Here is a 21653-nt window from a genome sequence, read left to right as displayed (position 1 = left end):
CCCTTCTCTTATTTCTTTTGTGTTCATCAAAATTTCACCACCTTGGGCTACATTCTTTATTAATATTATTATTATTATTATTATTATTATTATATTAAACAAGACCTCATGGAGTCAAAGACTCATCTAGGAGGTCCTTTTATCTCACACACATCTCATCATACCGGGTCTTAAACACATTCAAACTCCTTGCAGACACCACACTCTCAGGCAAGGCATTCCAATCATTCACAACTCTGCACGAAAAAAACCTGCCTCTCACTCCCCTACTCACACCCTCTTCATACAGTTTCCAGGGATGACCTCTGGTTCTCCCCTGATCTCCCACTATTCTCTGTAGAACTTCTCCACCATTGATCCTATAACAACCCCTTACCAACTTGTAGGTCTCTATCATATCTCCCCTCTTCCTTCTCTCCACTAGACTCTGCAAATTACATCTTTTCAATCTTTCCTCATACTCGACATTCCAGAGGTCAGAAACTACCTTAGTCAGTCGCCTTTGGACCCTTTCCAACATCTCTTCATCCTTCTGAAAACCAGGTGACCAAATCTGGGCACAACAGTCCATGTGTGGCCTAATCAAAGCCTTATACAATGGAACAAGAATCTCCCTACTTCTACACGTCAGTGTCCTCCTCATCATTCCCAGAAGTCTTTGTGTTGTCTTCACAATTTTGGCGATGTGTCCCCTAAATTTTAGATCCTTATCCACTATCACTCCCAGATCTCTTATTTCCTCTACTTCCAACAATATATTCTCACCAAGCATAAATTCTGTATCCCATCTTTGTTTTCCAAATTTTAAAACCTTACATTTTGCAACATTGAACTCACATCCCCATTTGCCTGCCCAATCACTCAATTTATTCAAGTCTTCTTGCAAGGCCACAACATCTTCACTACTCTTTATGGTTCGTCCCAACTTTGCATCATCTGCAAACAACTGAATATCTCCATCCAAATCTTCGCCAATATCATTAATATACAAGTTAAATAGTAATGGCCCTAAAACAGATCCCTGAGGCACTCCACTAGTGACTTTCCTTTTCCTGGATATTGCACCCCCATACACAACTTGTTGATACCTATCAGATAGCCAGTCTCCAATCCAATGCACTAATCTAATATTCAACCCCATCTGCTCTAGTTTGAATATTTTAATATTTCTAGTTTAATATTTCTGATCATCTTATATACTTCACTTGTTTCTGTATTCACCACAGTATCTACTGATATCCTCACAGCTGTTCTTTGATTTGCCTCTTCTAACTGCCTTCACTTCATTGCATTTCACTCTATACTATTCTCCCATTTCCACAGAGATCTCTCTCTCTAATGTTAAATGCTTTTTTTTTTCTTGAACTCTATCTTTTGGGACTGTTTGTTTCACTGCTCTCTAGATTGCACACACCACTTTGTTGTTCCTATCCTCCAGTTCCTTTTCTGTAATGGATTTCATTTCTTCCTTACTTTCCTATACACTTTCCCTATGATTTCCTCACTCAGTGTCCTTATATCTCACTGACTCTGAAACTGTGCCTTCACTTGTTGCTTGAGTTTCAACTTGATATTGACAATTACTTAGCTATGATCTGATTCCACATCTGTTTCTTGAAATGTCTGATTTGACACTGCTGAATTGATGTGACTCACATCTTGCTTATATCATGTCAAGCATGCTCTTAGTTCTTCCATCAGGTGACCATCAAGTCCACTTCCTGCAGTCTTTATGGTGGAATTGTGTGTTGCAAATAACACGTCATGCCTCAAGGCAAATTCAAACATTCTTTCTCCTCTTTCACTGCCGTCTACATATTCATATTTGCCCATTATTATTTCCCATCCTTCATTGTCATTTCCAATATCTCCTCCAATGATTAGCATATATCATTCTTTGGTACTGATTCAAGATTATTTCCAAGTTGCTATAGAATAACTATTTCTTCTTCAATACTTTCTGAAGTGAGTGAGTGAATAGACCTAAACCACCATGATTTTAAATGGTCTTGCTGCAAATCTTGCCATTATTATTCTTTCATTTATTAATTTGTATCCTAATAATGCTTCTTTTCCTCTTTTATTGAGAGAAAATCCAACTCTTGTATCATGTTTTATACTATTGCCAGGCAAGATGATTCTTCCACTTCTCATCTTCTCTGGCTTCTGTCCAGCACATCTCCACTAATTGAAGGATGTCACATCAGTATCGCTCCATCTCCTTGCAAAGTCAGTCTGGCTTTCCAGGAGCCCAATAAAGTATGGACATCCCATGTTTCTACTGACAGTCTGTCTCTTGTTAGTTTTAATCTTATTGTACTTCTTTCGGTAGCTAACTTGTTAATCCAACTCCAATAGCTCAGTATGCAGACCTTGTTTATCTGAGTGATGTCTGAGCCAGCATGTTGTACATTTCACTTGCACATACATGTTGCACCAGATTTCAACTGTGTTTTCTTTTTATAGTCAGTGCATTGAAATTTATCTGATCTATTTATTAAGTACCTTTCACAAAATGCATAAACACCTTTACCTTCATTCTGTCTGCCATATGCAAGTTATTATGGGAAGACAATCAGATTTAGCATTTGAAATATTTATAAAAATTTGTTGAACCATTCCTATTTTCGATGCGATTAGTTTTAGAGCTACATGACATGTCAAAAATATATATTACAATAACTTTAGTCAGGCTCATCGAAATTTAATCATTTTGAGGATTTATAAAAAATTTTTGTCAAAAAATTTAGAATATTAATAATCTGCATTGGCTAGATTGCATGTAATTAATTTTTTTATTTATTTATTTATTTTTTTTTTGTAAGGATCTCCATTAAAATATGTCAAACTTGGTTTTGATCATACTGTTTGTGGCAGTCACCATAATTCTTTTTATTCCAAAGGCATTTCCATGGAAGTGCCTGTGGAAGATGTGAGAATTAGGCAAAATGAAATTTCATATGGAGTGCATGACCAAAAAAAAAAATAAATTTTTTTTTTTGTTTCGCACAACAAATCACCATCTACCCTTTAAGTAGTTAAATACACATTTATAGAATAATGTTCTAAAATACAAATTAGTTATTAATAATCTAGATGATCATTTATTTAATTTATCAGCATTGTAGGTAATGTTACCAAAAACTTTAAAACATCAATTAGCAGGAAAGCAACTCTTCTGATAAATTATGATGGGAATTCATCAAAAATTAGTGATTTTTTTTTTTTGATCAATTGTTTTAATGATTAACTGTCATTCAATGAACAGTTATTTGATGAACTGCTTTATTGGATGAATTAGCATTTTGATAAATTGCCATTCATTACCTCGTTGTTCAAAAAATTCTTTATTCAACAAACTGCTTTTTTTTTTTTGTGTGTGTGTGTGAGAGAGAGAGCAAGCGAGCGAATAAGAGAACAGTTACTCAATGAACTGCCATTTGATAAACTGTTTGTGAATTTTCCTGAATCATTCTGGGTGGTAAGTGATCAAATCCAGGTATAATATTTAAATTCATTTCTGAGAGAGTTATATCTGGTTACATTCTGTATTACATGAGGAAACCAGTCTTATTTTTGTGTGTTAATGGTTTCATGAGAATAGATATATCCAGTGGTGAGCTATAAGAGGCTCGCCTGAGCCCTTTGTTAAATTTTTCTCAAATTTGCGAGTCCCTTGTTTGTCTTGTTTACTTTATTTTTTTCAAAAAAAAAAGAAAAAAAAATTTTTTTTGAAATATATTAAGCAAAAAACTCATACCGTAACCTAACAAAGTGATTTTATTAAATAAAATATTATAGTTACTGTTACTACCATTTTACAAATAAGAATCAACTTTTGGTAATTGTATATAAATAAATAGGACTATAAAATAATTCCCCTTGATTGGTACCATTGATTATCACTTGAAGTATAAAAACAAAAGAGAAATATAACATACTTCAATATTATTGTGTTTAGATAACATTTATTTATCATTTACAGATTGTCATAAAAACTTCTATCGCAAACAAAAGAAATTTATTTTGTTTATAAAAAATGTGGACTATTTCATATGTGCGATGACAAAAGATTTTATTCTTATTATATTTTGACAGTTAATGTTTTTCTTGTACAAGATAAATTAATTTTCGCTAATATCTGTTTAAAAATGATAGCCTTTACAGGTTGATTGTCCCCTCATACTTTTTGATTGGCATTTGTACACAAGCTGTATTAATAAACGTTTTTGTGTGAAATACGGCTTTTTTTTGCTCGACGATGCGAGCCCTTTGTTAAAATTTCCATAGCTCACCACTGGATATATCTATCTGTCTTTAATTTACAATATATTCCTTAAGAATGTCATTAAATTGATCTGCTAGTTATTATTATTATTATTCAGGCCTCCATGGAGTCAAAAGACTCATCGTGGGAGGTCCTTCCTAAGAACATAGTTGCTGGTTGTTTAAAAATATCTGGTAAAGTTCTGAATATTTGGTGATGCAGGGGAAGATTATGTTCTAATGGTTGATGGTGATTGCAAAAGCTCCAATCCATACACTAGATCTGAAACTATATAATATATTTGTATGCTGCTAATATATCATCAAAATATTACTTACTTCTCCATATTCAAAAGTTGATACATTCCACTTCCGTACTCTGTTTCCATCATAAGCATATGAATCCAAAGTATCACCAACACCTTTCTAATGATAAAAAATAAAGGCAAAATAATAATAATGTGGTAAAGCAAAATACATTTGGAAACTAACAGAAATAAACAAAGAAATTACTGTTCTTTTATTTTTGATTACAAATACTCAATTTAAACCATCATGTACAATTTTATGTTTGCTAAGTGTAGTTCCTGCCATGGGAGAGAAAAAAAGAAAAAAAATCAAAACAACTTCATGTAAGCATTTCAGTTACATAGTGCACATCTGCCAAACATTAAGAGGTTGATTGATCCCTTGAGTGTTTAAGCAAAAGCCATTCATTTTTTTCCTTTAAGGTAACATGGTAGTCAGCATTCATTGTGAAGATTTATATAAACAAAAACACATGTGTTGGAATATTACTTTACCTCTTACAAAAATACACTCAATGTTTCAAACTCTGTATCGAGGTCATCATCAAGAAAACACATATGCACAAGGCACAAGTTACATGACTCTACACAAAGTGAGATAAATTTAAATTCTCTGTCAATCATTTAACTTAGGCTGACCTTTGGTTAAAAAAAGAAATAAAAAATGTATATGAAAAAATTAAAAAATGTTATATTTTTTTTATAAATATAAGTATAATGATAATACAGATGATAAAAAAATCTAAATAAAAATAAAAAAGTTTTACACTGGAACTATACTAAATAGCAGAGTAGGAAATGATTGTGAAACATACAAAATATTTTGGGAAAATTTGGAGAAAACAGCAAAGCTAATAATAATGGCAAATATCTGTTGGATTTCTGCTCAGGACATGGACTGGTTATTACTAACACCATGTTCCAACATAAAAATGTGCACAAATTCACATGGAGAGAAGAGGCAAGGAATAAGAAAAGTCTCATTGACTATGTTATTGTTGATAGCGATGTTTTCTCCCTGGTGCAGGACACCAGACTGTACAGAGGATTTGAAATTGGAAGTGATCACTATTTAGTCTTGAGCAGGATAAAATTGAATTTCATATTGAAAAGAATAATATGTAAGAAAGTTTTAAAGCGAATAAAAGTTGAGCAGCTCTCGGATGTGAACTGTAGACTAAATTATACAAAGATTATTGAAGAAAAAATGAAAGAGTTTGAGAACAGATCTTCAAACCTTAAAGATTCAGTGTCAAAAACTCTGAAGAAAACATTGATTCATTCTGCCAGAGAGGAATGTGGTGAGGTTGTCTGCAAGGATAAAAAAAATCATAACTCCCTGGTGGACACAGGAAGTTAAAAAGGGAGTGAAGGAAAAGAAGAAAGCATATCAAAAGTTCCTGTCAAAAAAGCCAGCTTGTGCTCTTAGAGAATACAGAGACAAATGCAAGAATGCTAAACAATGTGTAAAACTAGCTAAACAAAAGTCATGGGAGGACTTTGGCAAGAACATAGAAAATAAATATCAAGAAGGTAGTAAGATATTCTGGAGGTTGTTGAAGAAGCTTAGGAATGGAGGAAAGAGTGCTGTAAAAGGAGTTAGAGATGATAAAGGTGACATTAAAACGGGAGAAAAAGATATCTTTGAAGTATGGAGTAATTACTTTGAAAAACTGCTAAATGAAACAAGCAGTGATGACAGCACAGTGGTAAAAAACACTGACCAGGCATGCAGTCAGGAATAATATCCATACTTGAAGTAGAAAAAGCCATCAAAGGCTTGAAATGTGGAAAGGCAGCAGGAGTAGATGATATTCGACCAGAAATGCTGAAGTATGGTGGTATAAAAGTCTTAAAGTGGCTGCACTGCATAGTTCAGAAAGCCTGGACAGAGGGACAAATTCCCGATGATTGGAGTAGAGCTCTCATAGTACCCATATATAAAAAGAGAAATAAAACTGAATGTGAGAATTACAGAGGTATTTCCCTACTAAGTGTTCCTGGCAAGATGTATGCAAGTATACTTGAGAAACGGTTGAGAAGAATTGTGGAAGAAAAGCTTGGTGAAGAGCTGGATTCGGGCCAAATAGAGGCTGTTGGGATCAGATCTTCACTTTACAACAAATAGTCGAGAAAGCATGGAAATATAACAGAGATCTGTATTTAAGTTTCGTCGATTTGGAAAAGGCATATGACAAGGTGCCAAGAGAGAAGCTATTCAATACGCTACAGTTATATGGTGTCAATGGGGCATTATATCAAGCAATACTTAGTCTTTATTTGAGTTGTAAGTCAGCAGTTAGAATTGAAGGAAGTACAGGAAGATGGTTTAATGTTAAATCTGGTGTGAGACAAGGATGTACATTATCCTCTCTGTTATTCATTATCTATATGGGTCACATTATGAAGGAAAGTTGTATTGAACATGATATCAGAATTGGAGATGTTAATGTCAGCTCTTTGCTTTATGCAGACGATGTTATACTTCTGAATAAATCCGCTATAAGTTTGCAAGATTCCCTGACTAAATTAAATCACTGTTGTAATAGATATGGTATGAAGGTTAGCAATAAATAGACAAAGACAATGAAAATAGGTAGAATCATTGAAAATGTCAACTGTGTTGTGAATGGAGAACCTGTGGAACAAGTAAAACATTTCAGCTATTTAGGCACGATTTTTACTGAAGATGGTAAATTAAATATAGAAATAGACAACAGAATCAGCAAAGCTGGTATGGTAGGAAGTCAATTGAATAAATTCATATGGAATAAGAGAGAAATTAGTCGGAACACTAAATTAGCTGTATACAAGACAGTGTTCAAACCAGTTTTAACTTATGGATCTGAGAGCTGGATCAGAAGTAAAACACTTGACCAAAGACTAGAGACCGCAGATATGAGAGTCCTGAGAAAGATTATAGGCGTGAACAGATGGCATCAATGGCAATATCATATTAAAAATGAGGATATTGGGAAAGAACTTGACATTATCAACATCCAGGAATGCGTTAGCAGAGCTAATCTCAGGTGGTATGGTCACTTAAACAGAATGGGCGAGGAAAGATTGGGCAGAACAAGTGTCCTCTGCCAGGTTGGCAGGAAAACGACCCAGAGGGAAGCCAAGATATAGGTGGATTGATACGGTACAATGCGCCTTAGACAATAGAAATATAAGATCTGATAATGTTGGAGTCTTGACAAGTAACAGACTGATTTGGAAGAAAATTGTAGATAGGAAGTTAGTTTTTTGATTTTGAGTTCACTGGGCATCTACAGATGCCGTATGGTCACTCCAATGCTCGATGATGTTCCACACTAGGCCTCGCCATGTAGTCCTGTTGTTTGCCCTTCTGGCAGCCTCAACTCTGAAGATCAGTCACTCCACACATGCCATCTATCCATCTCATTGATGGTCTACCCCCTGCCTCTTTTTCCAGGAACTTTACCTTCTATTACTGTTCTGAGAAGTCCTCCTTCCATCCTTTCTATGTGTCCAAAATATTTTAATTTTCTTCTGTCAATATCCTTAAGGAGCCTTAAAGTTCTACTAATCTTTTCTAACACCCATTCATTTGTACACCTTTCAGTGTATGATATCCTCAACAGCTTTCTGTAACACCACATCTCAAAAGCAGATATCCGTTTCTTATCTGACTTCTTTAGGTTCCAAGTCTCGCATCCATAAGTTGCTCTTGGAAAAACAACTGCATCCAAAATTCTCAACTTTGTTCCCATGGAGATAGATCCATCCTTTCAGATTTTAGACAGGTCTCTGACTGTTGTTTTAGCCATTCCTAACCTTTTTCTGACATCTTCTGAACAGCAATTCTTCACATTAATAATGGATCCCAGGTACTCAAACTTGCTGACTTCCTCAATTCTTTCTCCATTAAGATACATTTGTTTCTCAAGAGCTTCTCTCTTTATTTTTCCTTTGAGAACCATGATCTTTGTCTTGCTAGAATTGAGTTGAAGTCCTCTGCTATTACTGATCTTGTTAACTTTGTCAAGAATTAGTCCTAGTTCTTCCATGTCATTGCAAAGGAGTACTGTATCATCAACGTACCTCAGATTAATGATCAATCTACCTCCTATCGTAATTCCTGTCCTGAGCTCATCCAATGCTTCACGAATGATGTCCTCTGCATATATACTAAACAAGTAAGGAGAAAGTAAACATCCTTGTCTAACTCCTTTTCCAACTTGAAGCCAGTCAGTTAATCCAACACCTGTTCTTACTGTGGCTTCTTGCTCCTTATACAAGTTGGCTATCAACCTGATAGTGTGTTGAGGAAAACCCATTCTTTCCATTACTTCCCACAGTTTCACATGCTCAACACAGTCAAAAGCTTTAGAGTAGTCTAAGAAACACATTACCAGAGGGAGTCTGAATTCTTTATATTTTTCTATGATCTGTCTAAGGCAAAGGATCTGATCTCTGGTGCCCCTACCTTTCCTAAAACCTGCTTGTTCCTCGGGCATCTCTGCCTCAACTTTGGCCTCAATCCTATTCAGCATGATCTTTAATAAAATTTTGCTTGCATGAGATATCAAACTAATAGTTCTATAATTCTTGCATGCCTTCATATCACCTTTCTTGTGTAGTGGTATAAAAACTGACTTCTTCCAGTCTCTAGGCCATGATCCTGTCTCCCATATCCTTGTAATCAATCTATGAAACACTCTTATCCCTTCATCTTCTGTGGCCTTAATTAACTCTGCTGGGATTTCATCTGCACCTGGGGCATTATTGCTGTTGAGCTGCTTAACTGCTCTTTCAACTTCATGCCTAAGTGGAGGAGGTTCCAAATCAAAATTTTCTTGGTGGGAGGACTCCACATTTTCTTTATCCACTCTGCTGTACAGTTCCTCACAGTTCTTTCCATCTGTTTTTGATTTCCAACTCTTCTGTTAATAATGATCCATTCCTGTCTTTGATGACATTCAATTTAGGCTTAAACTTCTGCTTTAAGTCACGAACTAAATAAAACATCCTTTTATAATTATGCCTTCTCATCTGGAACTCTATTTCTTCACATTCATTAGTATAGAACTTTTCCTTATCCTGCTTGATGGCTCTTCTGATTTCTCTATGTAATCTCTTGTATTCTTCAGTCCCTGTGTCTCTTTGTTTTTCCAACCGCCTTCTTTTGATTAGTTCCCATGTTGAATCTGATATCCATGGGTCTCTTGGTTTTCTTATTGGGCCGAGATACGTCTTCACTGTATCCTGTATTATCATCTTGATTCCTTCCCAAAGCATTTCTGGTGAGATTTCCTCATTGGTCTCCAAAAAATCATCCAGCCAAGTTGATGTTTCTTCTGTGAATCCACTAGGAATTACTCTAACATCCAATCTAGTGGAATGTGCCTGACCTGGAAGTCTTCGGAGTCTTAGTCTTACTTTGGCTCTTACCAGCTGATGGTCTGTACCACAATCTGCTCCAGGACAAGTATGCACATCAGAGATGCTTGTCTTCCACTGCTGGAGAGCCAGGATGTAATCAATCTGGTGCCTTGACCTATCAATGTTGGATGTCCAAGTATAGGTCCATCGTGGATGTTTCTGGAAGCAGGTATTGGTAATAACTAATCTGTTAGCACGGGCAAATTCCAACAGTCTTTCACCATGAGTGTTACGTTCACCCAGACCAAACATGCCACACTCTGGCCTGACTCTCATACTCTTTCCCACTTTTGCATTTAAGTCTCTTAAGATGTACAGTATGTCTCTCCTTGGTAGGCAGTCCAAAACAGTTTGAAAGTTTTCATAGAATTCTTCACTCTCTTCTTCAGGCCTATCCGTGTGGGGTGCATAAACTACCACAATTGATACATTGGTAGGCTGAGCCTTAAGTCTAATGGAGAGTATCCTATCATTAATGGGGGTTATAACCAAGAAGGCTTCTTGCCTGAGTTGTCTTCAGTATCACAGCTACCCCATGATGTTAGTAATGATGTAATTTTTTTCATGTAGTACTATCATATCCTGTACACCCCTTGAGGGTACATGGCAGGAATTTGATGATGATGATGATGTAATACTCAAGATGTGTGTTTTGTCTACATAAATTCTTCACAATGAAAAGACATTCATATCAATATGGATCTCATTGCAAACAGATAGGGAGATACAATAATTTCACAATTAAGCTGCTAAACTGCAGCATTTCCTGACCATGTGCAACATGGTCAGGAAATGCTGAAGTTATTTAGAATCTAGTACTTGAAAGCATTCTCAAAATTCGTAAACAGAGGAGTATGAAATTATTTTGTTAGTCCTCATTCATACAAATGAGGAGTGTGAAATCAGTTTTGTTTAGTTTTTTCATGGCAATGCACGAAGTGCTGTTTAACAATACCAGTTGTTATTTTTCCTCATTGTACTGCCCTTGACTAACAAGTTTTTAGAAATGTGCACTGAAATCTGCAAGGAAAATGGATCATCTGGTATTGTATTTCAATGTGAAATTAAACACAAAGTTAAAAATAATGTTCTGAAATGTACAACACAATCCTGAAACATGTATTAGTAGAATATCCACATGCCTTAGACTTCCTAAAATAACTATTTGAAAGGAATTAAGTAAAGAGAATTTACATCTCTCAATTTTCTTTACTTGATTAACTGACTTTCACATTTTACCTTTTATAATACAAATATTAAATGATTAAAATGATTAGCCTATTAGTCTCCAAAAGACTTGGTATTCTTTTTTATTCAAAACACTACATCTCTCCTGCACAATTCCTAATGATTTATAAATCACAAATTGACATGGCCTTAAAATAGTTCTCATGTTTTTGGAATTACATACCCAAAACCTTCTGTAGTATGCCTAAGTGTATACAGAAAATGGCAATCTGCTTAATAGATGATCCCTCTCACAGTGACTCCCTCTAAATGCTTTCTCAGAGAAGCTCTGTTTCTACATTATGTCTTTCCTACAGTTATTATTGTACATGCAATTGACCACCACCATTAATTTGCTTTTCCCTGTTCAACACCATACACAGTTATGCTCCAAACTCATTTACTTCTCGTCTTTCATTCTTGTTCATTGGAAGAGCCTCACCCTATACCATTTTTCCTAATGAACATGATCTCCAGCTCTTCAAGAAATACATTTGCCCACACATGGACTACTGTGATATAAGGTTGGTGATCTCTCCATGTGTAGAAACCGATATGAAATAAAAACTGCAATCTTGAAGAGACATATTATTATACCAGTATCTGTCAAAAGGCTCATTGCAGGAAACCAATTCTTCCCACAATAACTATCATACCTCCCCTTGAACGCATTCGCTGATAAAGCACTCTCAACCACCTCTGGCAACCTATGCTACCAATTCACTGCCCTCCAAACTAAAAAGCTAATCCTAACATCCTTCCTAACTACACTCTTGTACAATTTCCATAAGTAAACGCATGTTCATTCCTTTCCTGCAATGTACTACAGGTCTTTATTAATGAAAGAAAGATTTGTTTCATTCACTCTGAAAGGTGAAAATTTGAATTTGTTATAAAGGTATAAAAAATGCAGATTAAAAAAAAAATGAAATATCGATTAGCAGAAACAAATGACCTTGTCTCAAACTATAGCAAGAGAGAAATTAGATAATTACTGCTAATTATTCTATTCATATATATATATACTGGACTGCACCATATGTTTGCTGCTAATGTTATGTGCTGTTATGCTGGATTTAAGTTTTTTGAATTCATAGGCAGTTATTTTGGATATTACAAATTTAGTCAATATTGCATATTTCACCAATAAGATTTCATATTTTCATATTCTATTAATTTAATTCATAGAATATGCACAGAGTACTTAGTTTCTTGCTAATGACAAGCCTCTGAAAAGAAGTAATATTGGCAACAATTATGATTCCTGGAAGAATAAAACACTACATCATAATAAATATAAGTTGATTTATATGAAGAGTACGACTATTTCTAAGCCAGAAATAACTGATGGCTTTGTACTACGCAGACACTTTAAAATATGTTTTAATCACCGAAGTCAAATTCATCAATTCCCTTAAGGTGGGGCATATATACTGACTACTATCACAGTATTACATGATTAAGTTTACATTAATATTACTCTTCTCTCTACAATTTCACTCAAAATTAGTTTATTACTTGTCAGCACTCTGCATTGTAATTTCTAACATTTTTGTCTTCTAAAGAAAGAAGACAAAATTCTATTCTAACCAAATCAATCCACCTAGATGTTGATCTTCCTCTGGGTCTTTTTCCTGCTATCAAACACCTGTTTTGTTATCCTTTCCTCTCCTATTCTGTATAAGTGATCACACCACCTTAGATTAGCCCTGCTCACACATTCTTGAATGCTAGTTCCTTGGCAAGTTCCTTCATTGGCAAGTTCCTTTCTATCTTTATTTTTAATATGATTCTGCCATTGATGCCATCCCTTTGGGCCCCTAATTATTCTCAGAACTCGCATATCAGTGGTCTCTAATCTTTCATCAAATGTTTTATTTCTAACCCAACTCTAAGATCTCTAACTTAAACCTGGTTTGAATACTATCTTGTATACTGCTAGCTGAATGTTTTGGCTAATCGCTGAAGTCAAGACTATTAACTGATAATGGACTATTCTATATCATTTAATTTGTTTCAAATGTGAACAAATTGGTGTACACAGCTACCACTGTTATCAGCTATATCAGTCACATATAGATATCTTTATCTATACTGCTCAGGTGGTATGATTTCTCTTTTTCCCAAAATTAGAGGGAAAAATTTTACAAAGTTTGTATACAATAAAATGAAACTTGGAATATTGCTTGTGGCATAATAGATAGTTTATTTCCACTAAACATGTATATCTGGTCACTATTATAAACAAGAATACCAGTAGTGTTGGTTCTTAAAATAACTGAAAATTGTACATTAATGAAACTAATTAACCAAGTTTTAATTCAACAAAAAATAAAGCTTAAAGCTGTAATGCTTCTTTTTTTTTTTCTGCAAAATAATACAGAGAAAAAATAAAAAAATTTCCCAAGAGTTCCTTAGATATAGATATTGAAGTACACACTGTAAGTTAAGCATCATTTATGATTTCATTTACTCTTATGGTAATCATAACTGCAAACTACAAATACTCACTACATAAACAATGACCTTCATTATTTCTTTTTCACTGCTGACTACTACTACTACTACATGCCCACGGGTATGAGACCTTTCGACACTTCTGTGCATGTCAGAAGAAGTAGAATCCATTCCGATAATAGGGTAATCAATCTTTCTTGTGAGATGAGTTGTTTATTATTACACATCAGAAAATTAACTTTTCTTGTATTGTAGTTTTTAAAGTGGTAACTATTTTGTTGTATAACAGTTGGAAAATTTTACGTATAAAGCATGTGATTTTGCATGTTGGTGACCAATTCGTACATCAGCTTATTTCCTTTTCCCATTCAACATGAATTGACTCTTCTTGGCAAGTTGCCAGACTAGGGTCTCGGATCTGTGGTCGGACAGTAGTTATATTTATTATTCCAACTTCCAAGTCAAATTAATCGCCTTGAAATACACTTAGTATTGAATTTTTCTGCACTAATTTCAGAAATAATGCTGGATAAGACAGAGATGGCACTATTGCACTGATGTAAAGCAATCACTGTTGGGTTGCCTTCCAGAGCAGACTGAAAGCATTTATATGAGAATTTTTTTTACATTTTCTTTTTCTTCTTCTACTGATAATCTAGTGATTAAGAACACATGGTGACACTAGCCAACAAATTACTTTACTTACAAAAACAGAGATCTCTCACCATTGTATATTATCTGTTTTTGTTAATATAGAAACTGTTGGCCAGAGTCAGCAAAATGTCTTTAATTACTAGAATGCATAAATTTACATATGTGTGTAGACACTATACATACTATCTACAGCATATAAGATCACTTTTGGATTCTGCTTTGGAAGGAAGCAGCACAGTGAAGGTGGAACAGCAAAATCCCGTCCTGTTCAATGACATTTCTACAATTAGGGATTTATCACTTCTGAGTAAATGGGCATCTGTGACCACTGAAATGAACGTAGAAATTTTAAAGGAAACAAATCTAAAAGCTATGAAAATTCTGAAGCAGGAAAAATAAAACAAAAAATAAATAAGTATAGCATCCTGAAAAGTAGTTTTTCAGCAATGAAGAACAGTCTTCTTAGCTTGCTAAACCTCTAAGGTTCTTTGCTGCAAGTACCAACTTCATCTCCATTCGTTTCTGTTTTGAGCTCTTCAAGTCCAGGATCCCTCTAGCATTTCTGCGGTCTTCCTCCAGATTGCTTTACATCAGGCCTTAACTTCAATGCTTGTTTACCCATCAAGAACAATGACAAAATGAAATGTGCTCACTACCTCCTAAGTGAATACAAACTATTCCAGCAAAAGTATCAATTACTAGAAATGCTTTACTAAATGGATAAAATTTTCTTGAAAAAAAAAAGAATGTGTGCGCATGCATCTGTAAGTAATCAAAATGCTTTACTAAACTGAATAAATTTTTCTTGGAATAAGAACAAGCATACATGGATAGCAATGTTTTGGAATTGAAAAGCTGATAAATTTGCTTTTCATCTTGATTTGGATGATTTCAAATATTCTGATGGCTGGATACAGCACTTGGAAATCAGTTATGGGCTATCCTTTCTAGATTTGTGCTGAATGTGCTAAGGCACATTCAGCACAAGTGTTCACAGTGTCAGCACTTGAGAAGACAAACAGATAAGTTTAATGAAGGATTTTTTAATTTTTAATTTTTTTAAGAATAAGTTTAATGAAGGAAGAATAGCAGAACATTGTGCCCTTTGATTGGAAAAGACTTTGGTTCGATTCTCGTCTTGATGAGGGGAATCCTCATGTGGGCTTTTTCAGTTGAAGGTGAGTTAGCCGATCTCATATGGCTAACTCACCTTCAACTGAAAGCAGGATTTTTTCTCCTGGAAACTCAGGTTTTTCATACTGCATACAGACAAATCAGCCTTCAGGACACATGCAATTTACAGACAAAAATACTGTTGTTGTTGGTGGTGGTGGTGGTGATGATGATGATGATGATGGGCGATAGATGGTGTTGATGACAGTAGTGTCATAGTTGGAGAATTGAGTAGTAATGGAGAGGATGAGATGTATTTAGTGTCCTTGGACTCTCTGAAGGTGTCACATAATAATAATAATTTTACAGAAATAAAGAATAATGATGTGAAGGATGTGTTTAACACTTTCATTGCCAAGCTGAAAATTGGAATTTCGTGTGGTGGCCAAATTTTTTTTATTTTTTTATTTAGTTAGCGACGTCCACGCGATAACGCGTGATCGGCCGTTTGGTGAGAACTCGCATCGCGTACTCGCGCGATATCGTTCATTACCAAGCTGAAAATTGGAATTTCGTGTGGTGGCCAAAATTTTTTAATTTTTTTATTTAGTTAGCGACGTCAACGCGATAATGCGTGATCGGCCGGTTGGTGAGAACTCGCATCCCGCAATATCGTGTGATTGGCAATGAACATGTTAATGCAGGTGATACTACATAGTTTCACCTGCAATTAAGTTTTTATACAGCATCTCCATGGATTGCAAAGACTCATCATGGGAGAACCCAAACTAATTATTATACACACAAACCTATCACACCTCTTCTTAAGCTCCTTCACTGTCAGGGAACTAACTCATTCACCATTCTCCATGCATGCAAAAATATCTAGTCTGCACATCCTTACTAATCACACTCTTACAAACTTTCACTGACGACCCTTAGTTCTCTATTTGTCAGATAGTGAAAATTTTCCTTTGCATCAATTTGTTAATATAAGTTTCTATCATATCCCCTCTTTTCTGTCTATCATCCAGACTTTGTAACCCATTATCATAGGGAGCATTCCACAGACATGTCACTCATTTCTAAATCCTCTCTACTGCCTGATTTCCAAGAAACTCAGCTGTAACAAATGTGTTGCAGTCAAGATACAGCTGAATCATAAGAGGGATAATAACTTTCCTATCCTTTTGGATTTACTTTATCTTGCTTAGCTGATTTTCTCTCATAATCGGATTTGGCTTTTAACCATACTAGTCACCCTTTCTGCTTACACTCTGTACTGCTCATGAGTATGCTGATTACATTTTTCTTTATATTCTTCACAGTGTTTTATTTTTTTGCAGCTCTTACTTCGTATCTCTACTTATCGACTTGATCCCAACTTGGTTTATCCTCCTGAGCTTAGGTATGCAGTGTGATATCGCTTCTCTCAAACAATCTCTGACAAGTTAACATGCACTACTAACATTCTTTCCTTGTAGCTTCTCAAGCCATGGGATCATGGTAATCCTCTTAATAAAATGCCCTAAATAAGTTTGGTTTTCTACTTTGATTTTTAACTCTGAGATAGATTTTTTTTCCTCTGCTTATGATATTTTCTCTGCTTACATAGTTGGTTTCTTTTTTTTTAATTTAATGTAAAGCCATATTTTTTTATTGTGTATTATTTGTATTTGCTCTATTATTTTTTCAAGTATTTCTCTCTCTCTCTCAGCAATCAATATAGTATTATCTGCATAATAAAAGATTATTTATATTTATTCTTCCTATTTTGACTCCATCCAGTTTTTCGATACTTTCAAAAATATCTTCACTGAAATTACACAAAAGAAACTCAGAAAAAAAAGAAAGGAAAGCACATATCCCTGCTAAATACCTGTTTTTTGTATTGGGAAATTTTTTGACAGTTCACTGTTGATTTTCATGTTTTATGCAGCTTGGTGCCTATATCTATATATATAGGATGGCCCGTAAATCATGAAGGGTTACATTTAGTAACTGTCATTTTTATTCTTTTTTTTTTTTTTTTTGTTATAAGAAATACAGAACATGGAGATTTTTTTCATTATCATCATCAAATTCCTGACATATCCTCAAGGGAGTGTACAGGATATTATGATAGTACTACATGAAGAACTTACATCATTACTACTAACTTCCAATCAACAATTTTCCTCCAAATCAATCTGCAATCTGTCAAGACTCCAACATTATCAGATCTTATATTTCTTGCTTCCAAGGTCTTTTTACTGTATCAATCCACCTATATCTTGGTCTTCCTCTGGGTCTTTTTCCAGCCAACCTGGCAAAGAACACTTGTTTTGCTAATCTTTCCTCTTCCATTCTGTTTAAGTGCCCATACCACCTGAAATTAGCTATACTAACACATTTCTGGATGCTAACAATGTCAAATTCTTTCCTAATATCTTCATTTTTAATTATAATATTGCCCTTGATGCCATCTGTTCATGCCCCTAATGTTTCTCAGGACTCTCATATCTGTAGTCTCTAGTCTTCGGTCAAGTGCTTTATTTCTAACCCAGCTCTCAGATCCATAAGTTAAAATTGGCTTGAACGCTGTCTTGTATAAAGCTAATTTAGTATTTTGATTAAATTTTCTCTTATAAAAAATAAATTTATTCAGTTGACTTCCTACCATACCAGCTTTATTGATTTTGTTGTCTATTTCCATATTTAATTTAGCATTTTCACTAAAAATCATGCCTAAGTAGCCGAAATGTTTTACTTATTGTATAGGATCTCCATTCATGATGTAGTTGATATTTTCAATGTTTCTGCCTATTTTCGTTGTCTTTATCTTGTTATTGCTGATTTTCATACCATATTTATTAGACAGTTATTTAAATAAATCATATTTATTTAAAAGTATAACATCATCTGCATAAGATAAAGAGCAGAAATTAACATCTCCAATTTTGATATCAGGTTTAATACTGCTTTCCTTCATAATGTGATCCATAAAGATAATGAATAACAGAGGAGATAATATACATCCTTGTCTGACACCAGATTTAACATCAAACCATCTTCCTGTACTTCCATCAATTCTAACTACTGACTTACAACTCAAATAAAGACTAAGTATTGCTTGATATAACTGTAGAGTTAGCTTTTCTCATGACACCATGTCATACGCCTTTTCCAATTCTACAAAACTTAAATACAGATCTTTGTTATATTTCCATGATTTCTCAACTATTTTTCGTAAAGTGAAAATCTGATCCTGACAGCCACTATTTGTCCAGAATCCAGGGTTCCCTTCCAAAATCTTACTCAACCGTTTTTCAAGTATGCTTGGATAAATCTTACAAGCAACACTCAGTAGGGATATGCATCTGTAATTCTCACATTCAATTTTATTTCTCTTTTTGTATATGGGTACTATAAGAGATCTACTAAAATCATATGAAAATTGTCCCTGTTCAGGTCTTCTGAACCATGCAGTGCAAGACATTTATACCTCCTTAATTGAGCATTTATAGTTGAATATCATCTACTCCTGCTGCCTTTCCACATTTCAGGCTTTTGATGGCTTTTTCTGCTTCAAGTGTGGATATGCATTCCTGACTGCATGCCTGTTGAGTGTTTTTTTTACCACTGTGCTATCACTACTTGTTGAATTTAGAAATTTTTCGAAGTAATTACTCCATACTTCAAGGATATCTTTTTCTCCTACTTTCATGTCACCTTTGTCATCTCTAATTCCTTTTACGGCACTCTTTCCTCCATTTCTTAGCTTCTTCAACAACCTCCAGAATATTTTGTCACCTTCTTGATATTTATTTTCTATGTTCTTACCAAAGTCCTCCCATGACTTTTGTTTAGCTAGTTTTACACAGTGTTTAGATTTCTTATATTTGTCTCTGCATTCTCTAAGAGCACAAGCTGACTCATTTGCCAGGAACTTTGGATATGCTTTCTTTTCTTTCACTGCCCTCTTTAACTTCCTGTGTAAAACTTCAGAGCTCCACCATGGAGCTCTGATGTTTCTATCCTTACAAGCAACCTCACCACATGCCTCTCTGGCTAAATCAATCAGTGTTTTCTTCATTGCTTGCCAATGAATCTCAAATTGGTTCCTGTTCTCAAACTCTTTCATTTTTTCTTCAATCATGTTTGCGTTATTTAGTCTACAGTTCATATCTGAGAGCTGCTCAACTTTTATTCACTTTAAAACTTTCTTACATGTTCTTCTTTTCAATATGAAATTCAATTTTATTCTGCTCAACACTAAATGGTGATCACTTCCAATTTCTAATCCTCTGTACACTCTGGTGTCCTTCACCAGGAAGAAAACATCACTATCAACAATAACATATTCAATGAGACTTTTCTTATTCCTTGCCTCTTCTCTTCGTGTGAATTTGTGCACATTTTTATGTTGGATTATTGTGTTAGTAATAACCAGTCCATGTCCTGGTCAGAAATCCAACAGGTATTTGCCATTATTAATAGCTTTGCTCTTTTCTTAAAATTTTCCCAATATATTTTTGTATAGCTGACAATCAATTCCTACTCTGTTATTTAGATCCCCAACAAGGACCAACTTTTACTTTTTCATTGTCATTTGCTTTCTGTAAAGCCTCAAAATATTCCTTCCCTTCTACTTTAGAATCTTCTGTGAGACCATAGGCACAAATAAGTATCATTGTCCAGCTCTCCATTCTGATATTTGCCCATATCACTCTACTAGATATTGACTGTCATTGAAGAAGATTAGCCTTGTATTAATGATGAATACTATAGATATTCCTCCTTTAGCCTGAATATAGCATTTTGTATTTATTGCTTAGAAAGAACTCGCCAGTTTGTCTTTTTTGTTTCGGTCACTCCTATTATGTTGATCTGGTACTTACCAATTCCTGAGCCAGCTCCATTTCTTTACCATTCAGGCTTCTTATGTTGATAGTACCGATCTTGAACTCAGTTGATGTTGAGTTGTGTTTCAGGATTTGTTCCAGCAACTAACTTTTCACCGTTTGCCCTGGTTTCCTGGCGAAAACAACGGGAACCTTGTTTAACCCAGAGACACCCCAGCCGGCATGAAATTCTGTCGTGTTGTACCATTATTTTATTTGTGGTTTAAGTCAATAAGAATACAATTTGGTCGGCTAAATCTCAAATTACCAGCCCATACTTGGTTGTTCAGTATCCGGGTAGATATCTAACAAGGTGCACCATGAGAAGGCGGGGACTGGACATTAGGTCAAAAGCCCTGGTAGGTTCTCTGCATTCCTTTGAAGACTATGTGGAGGTCTCCTCTCAGTTATACAGCTTTGACCCTTAAGCACCCCTGATCCTAAGATTTCTTTATCAGTTATGAAAAACCAGATTATGTAAATATCAACTTCACAGAGACAGGCCCTTTCTACAGCATGTTCCAAGATAGTTCTTAATGTTTCTGGCTGCAGTGTCCTAATTTCTGCACGAATGTTCTCCTTCAGCTGGCCATTACGTTTGTCAGATGTGGAGAACATAATGGCCAATTAATTTCAGATGCTTGCAAAATTATTCATAAAGATTTGCCAAAGCAAATTGTAAAATTTGCACATTACTGATAATCTAGAGGTTTTAATTCGTGTCTCATTTAAATCTTGAATAGGAAGAGTTCCCCAAAAGTTCCTTAGAATACCTGAAAAAAATAATAAAATGAAAAAAAATTAATAATAAAAAAAGTTATTCACATTTTAAGCCTCTTCATGACTTATGGGCTATCCTGTGTATATGTACACACATCCACAGCTTGGAAAAAAGTCAACGGATACCCCCACGGGCAAGGTGCATCGTGCCATGTAACAAGTCAAGTGTTTGTAGATAGCATAAATTGGAGTTTTGTGAAGCTGAAAACAGAAGACATTTACATAATCCGTGGGTTATGGAAGCTTGGAAAGTTGTGTTATGGAGATGAATCGGATCACTCTACGCCCTCTACCAAATAGATGGACAAGATGCCTGGTGAACGTCGCTTACCAGAGTGCATAACCGTAACTATGAAATCTGGAGGTGGCAGTGTAATGGTATGGTCCTGTTTTCACCTCAGACTTCTGTTTGTGGTGTCATGAACATTGAACTCAGAGATATCTGAACATTCTGGACAATGCAATGCTTCCACTTCTATTTCTACTTCCATTTTTCTGGAAATGACCATTCTCTCTTTCAGCAAGAAATGCACTGTATCATAAGGCTACTGCTGTA

At 35.0% G+C, this 21653-nt stretch overlaps 1 protein-coding gene across 3 annotated transcripts in view; it reads right to left on the bottom strand.

Annotated features, from left to right (window-relative positions):
• LOC150108890 (E3 ubiquitin-protein ligase RNF123-like) overlaps nt 1–21653 on the bottom strand; it is a 660886-nt gene that overhangs the window by 507242 nt on the left and 131991 nt on the right. For all 3 annotated transcript variants that reach the window (XM_090410696.1, XM_090410708.1, XM_090410702.1), the window contains one exon: nt 4606–4692. In XM_090410696.1, coding sequence (XP_090266822.1) covers nt 4606–4692 — 87 coding nt within the window. The remainder of the gene's footprint in view (nt 1–4605; nt 4693–21653) is intronic.

The sequence above is a fragment of the Typopeltis vanoorti genome, chromosome 2 (genome assembly GCF_054136105.1).
Source record: "Typopeltis vanoorti isolate ZY-2024b chromosome 2, IOZ_Tvanoo_1.0, whole genome shotgun sequence".
Classification (NCBI taxonomy): Eukaryota; Metazoa; Arthropoda; class Arachnida; order Uropygi; family Thelyphonidae; genus Typopeltis; species Typopeltis vanoorti.
Note: the sequence above shows the minus strand (reverse complement) of the source record. Positions and strands in the feature narration are given on the sequence as shown.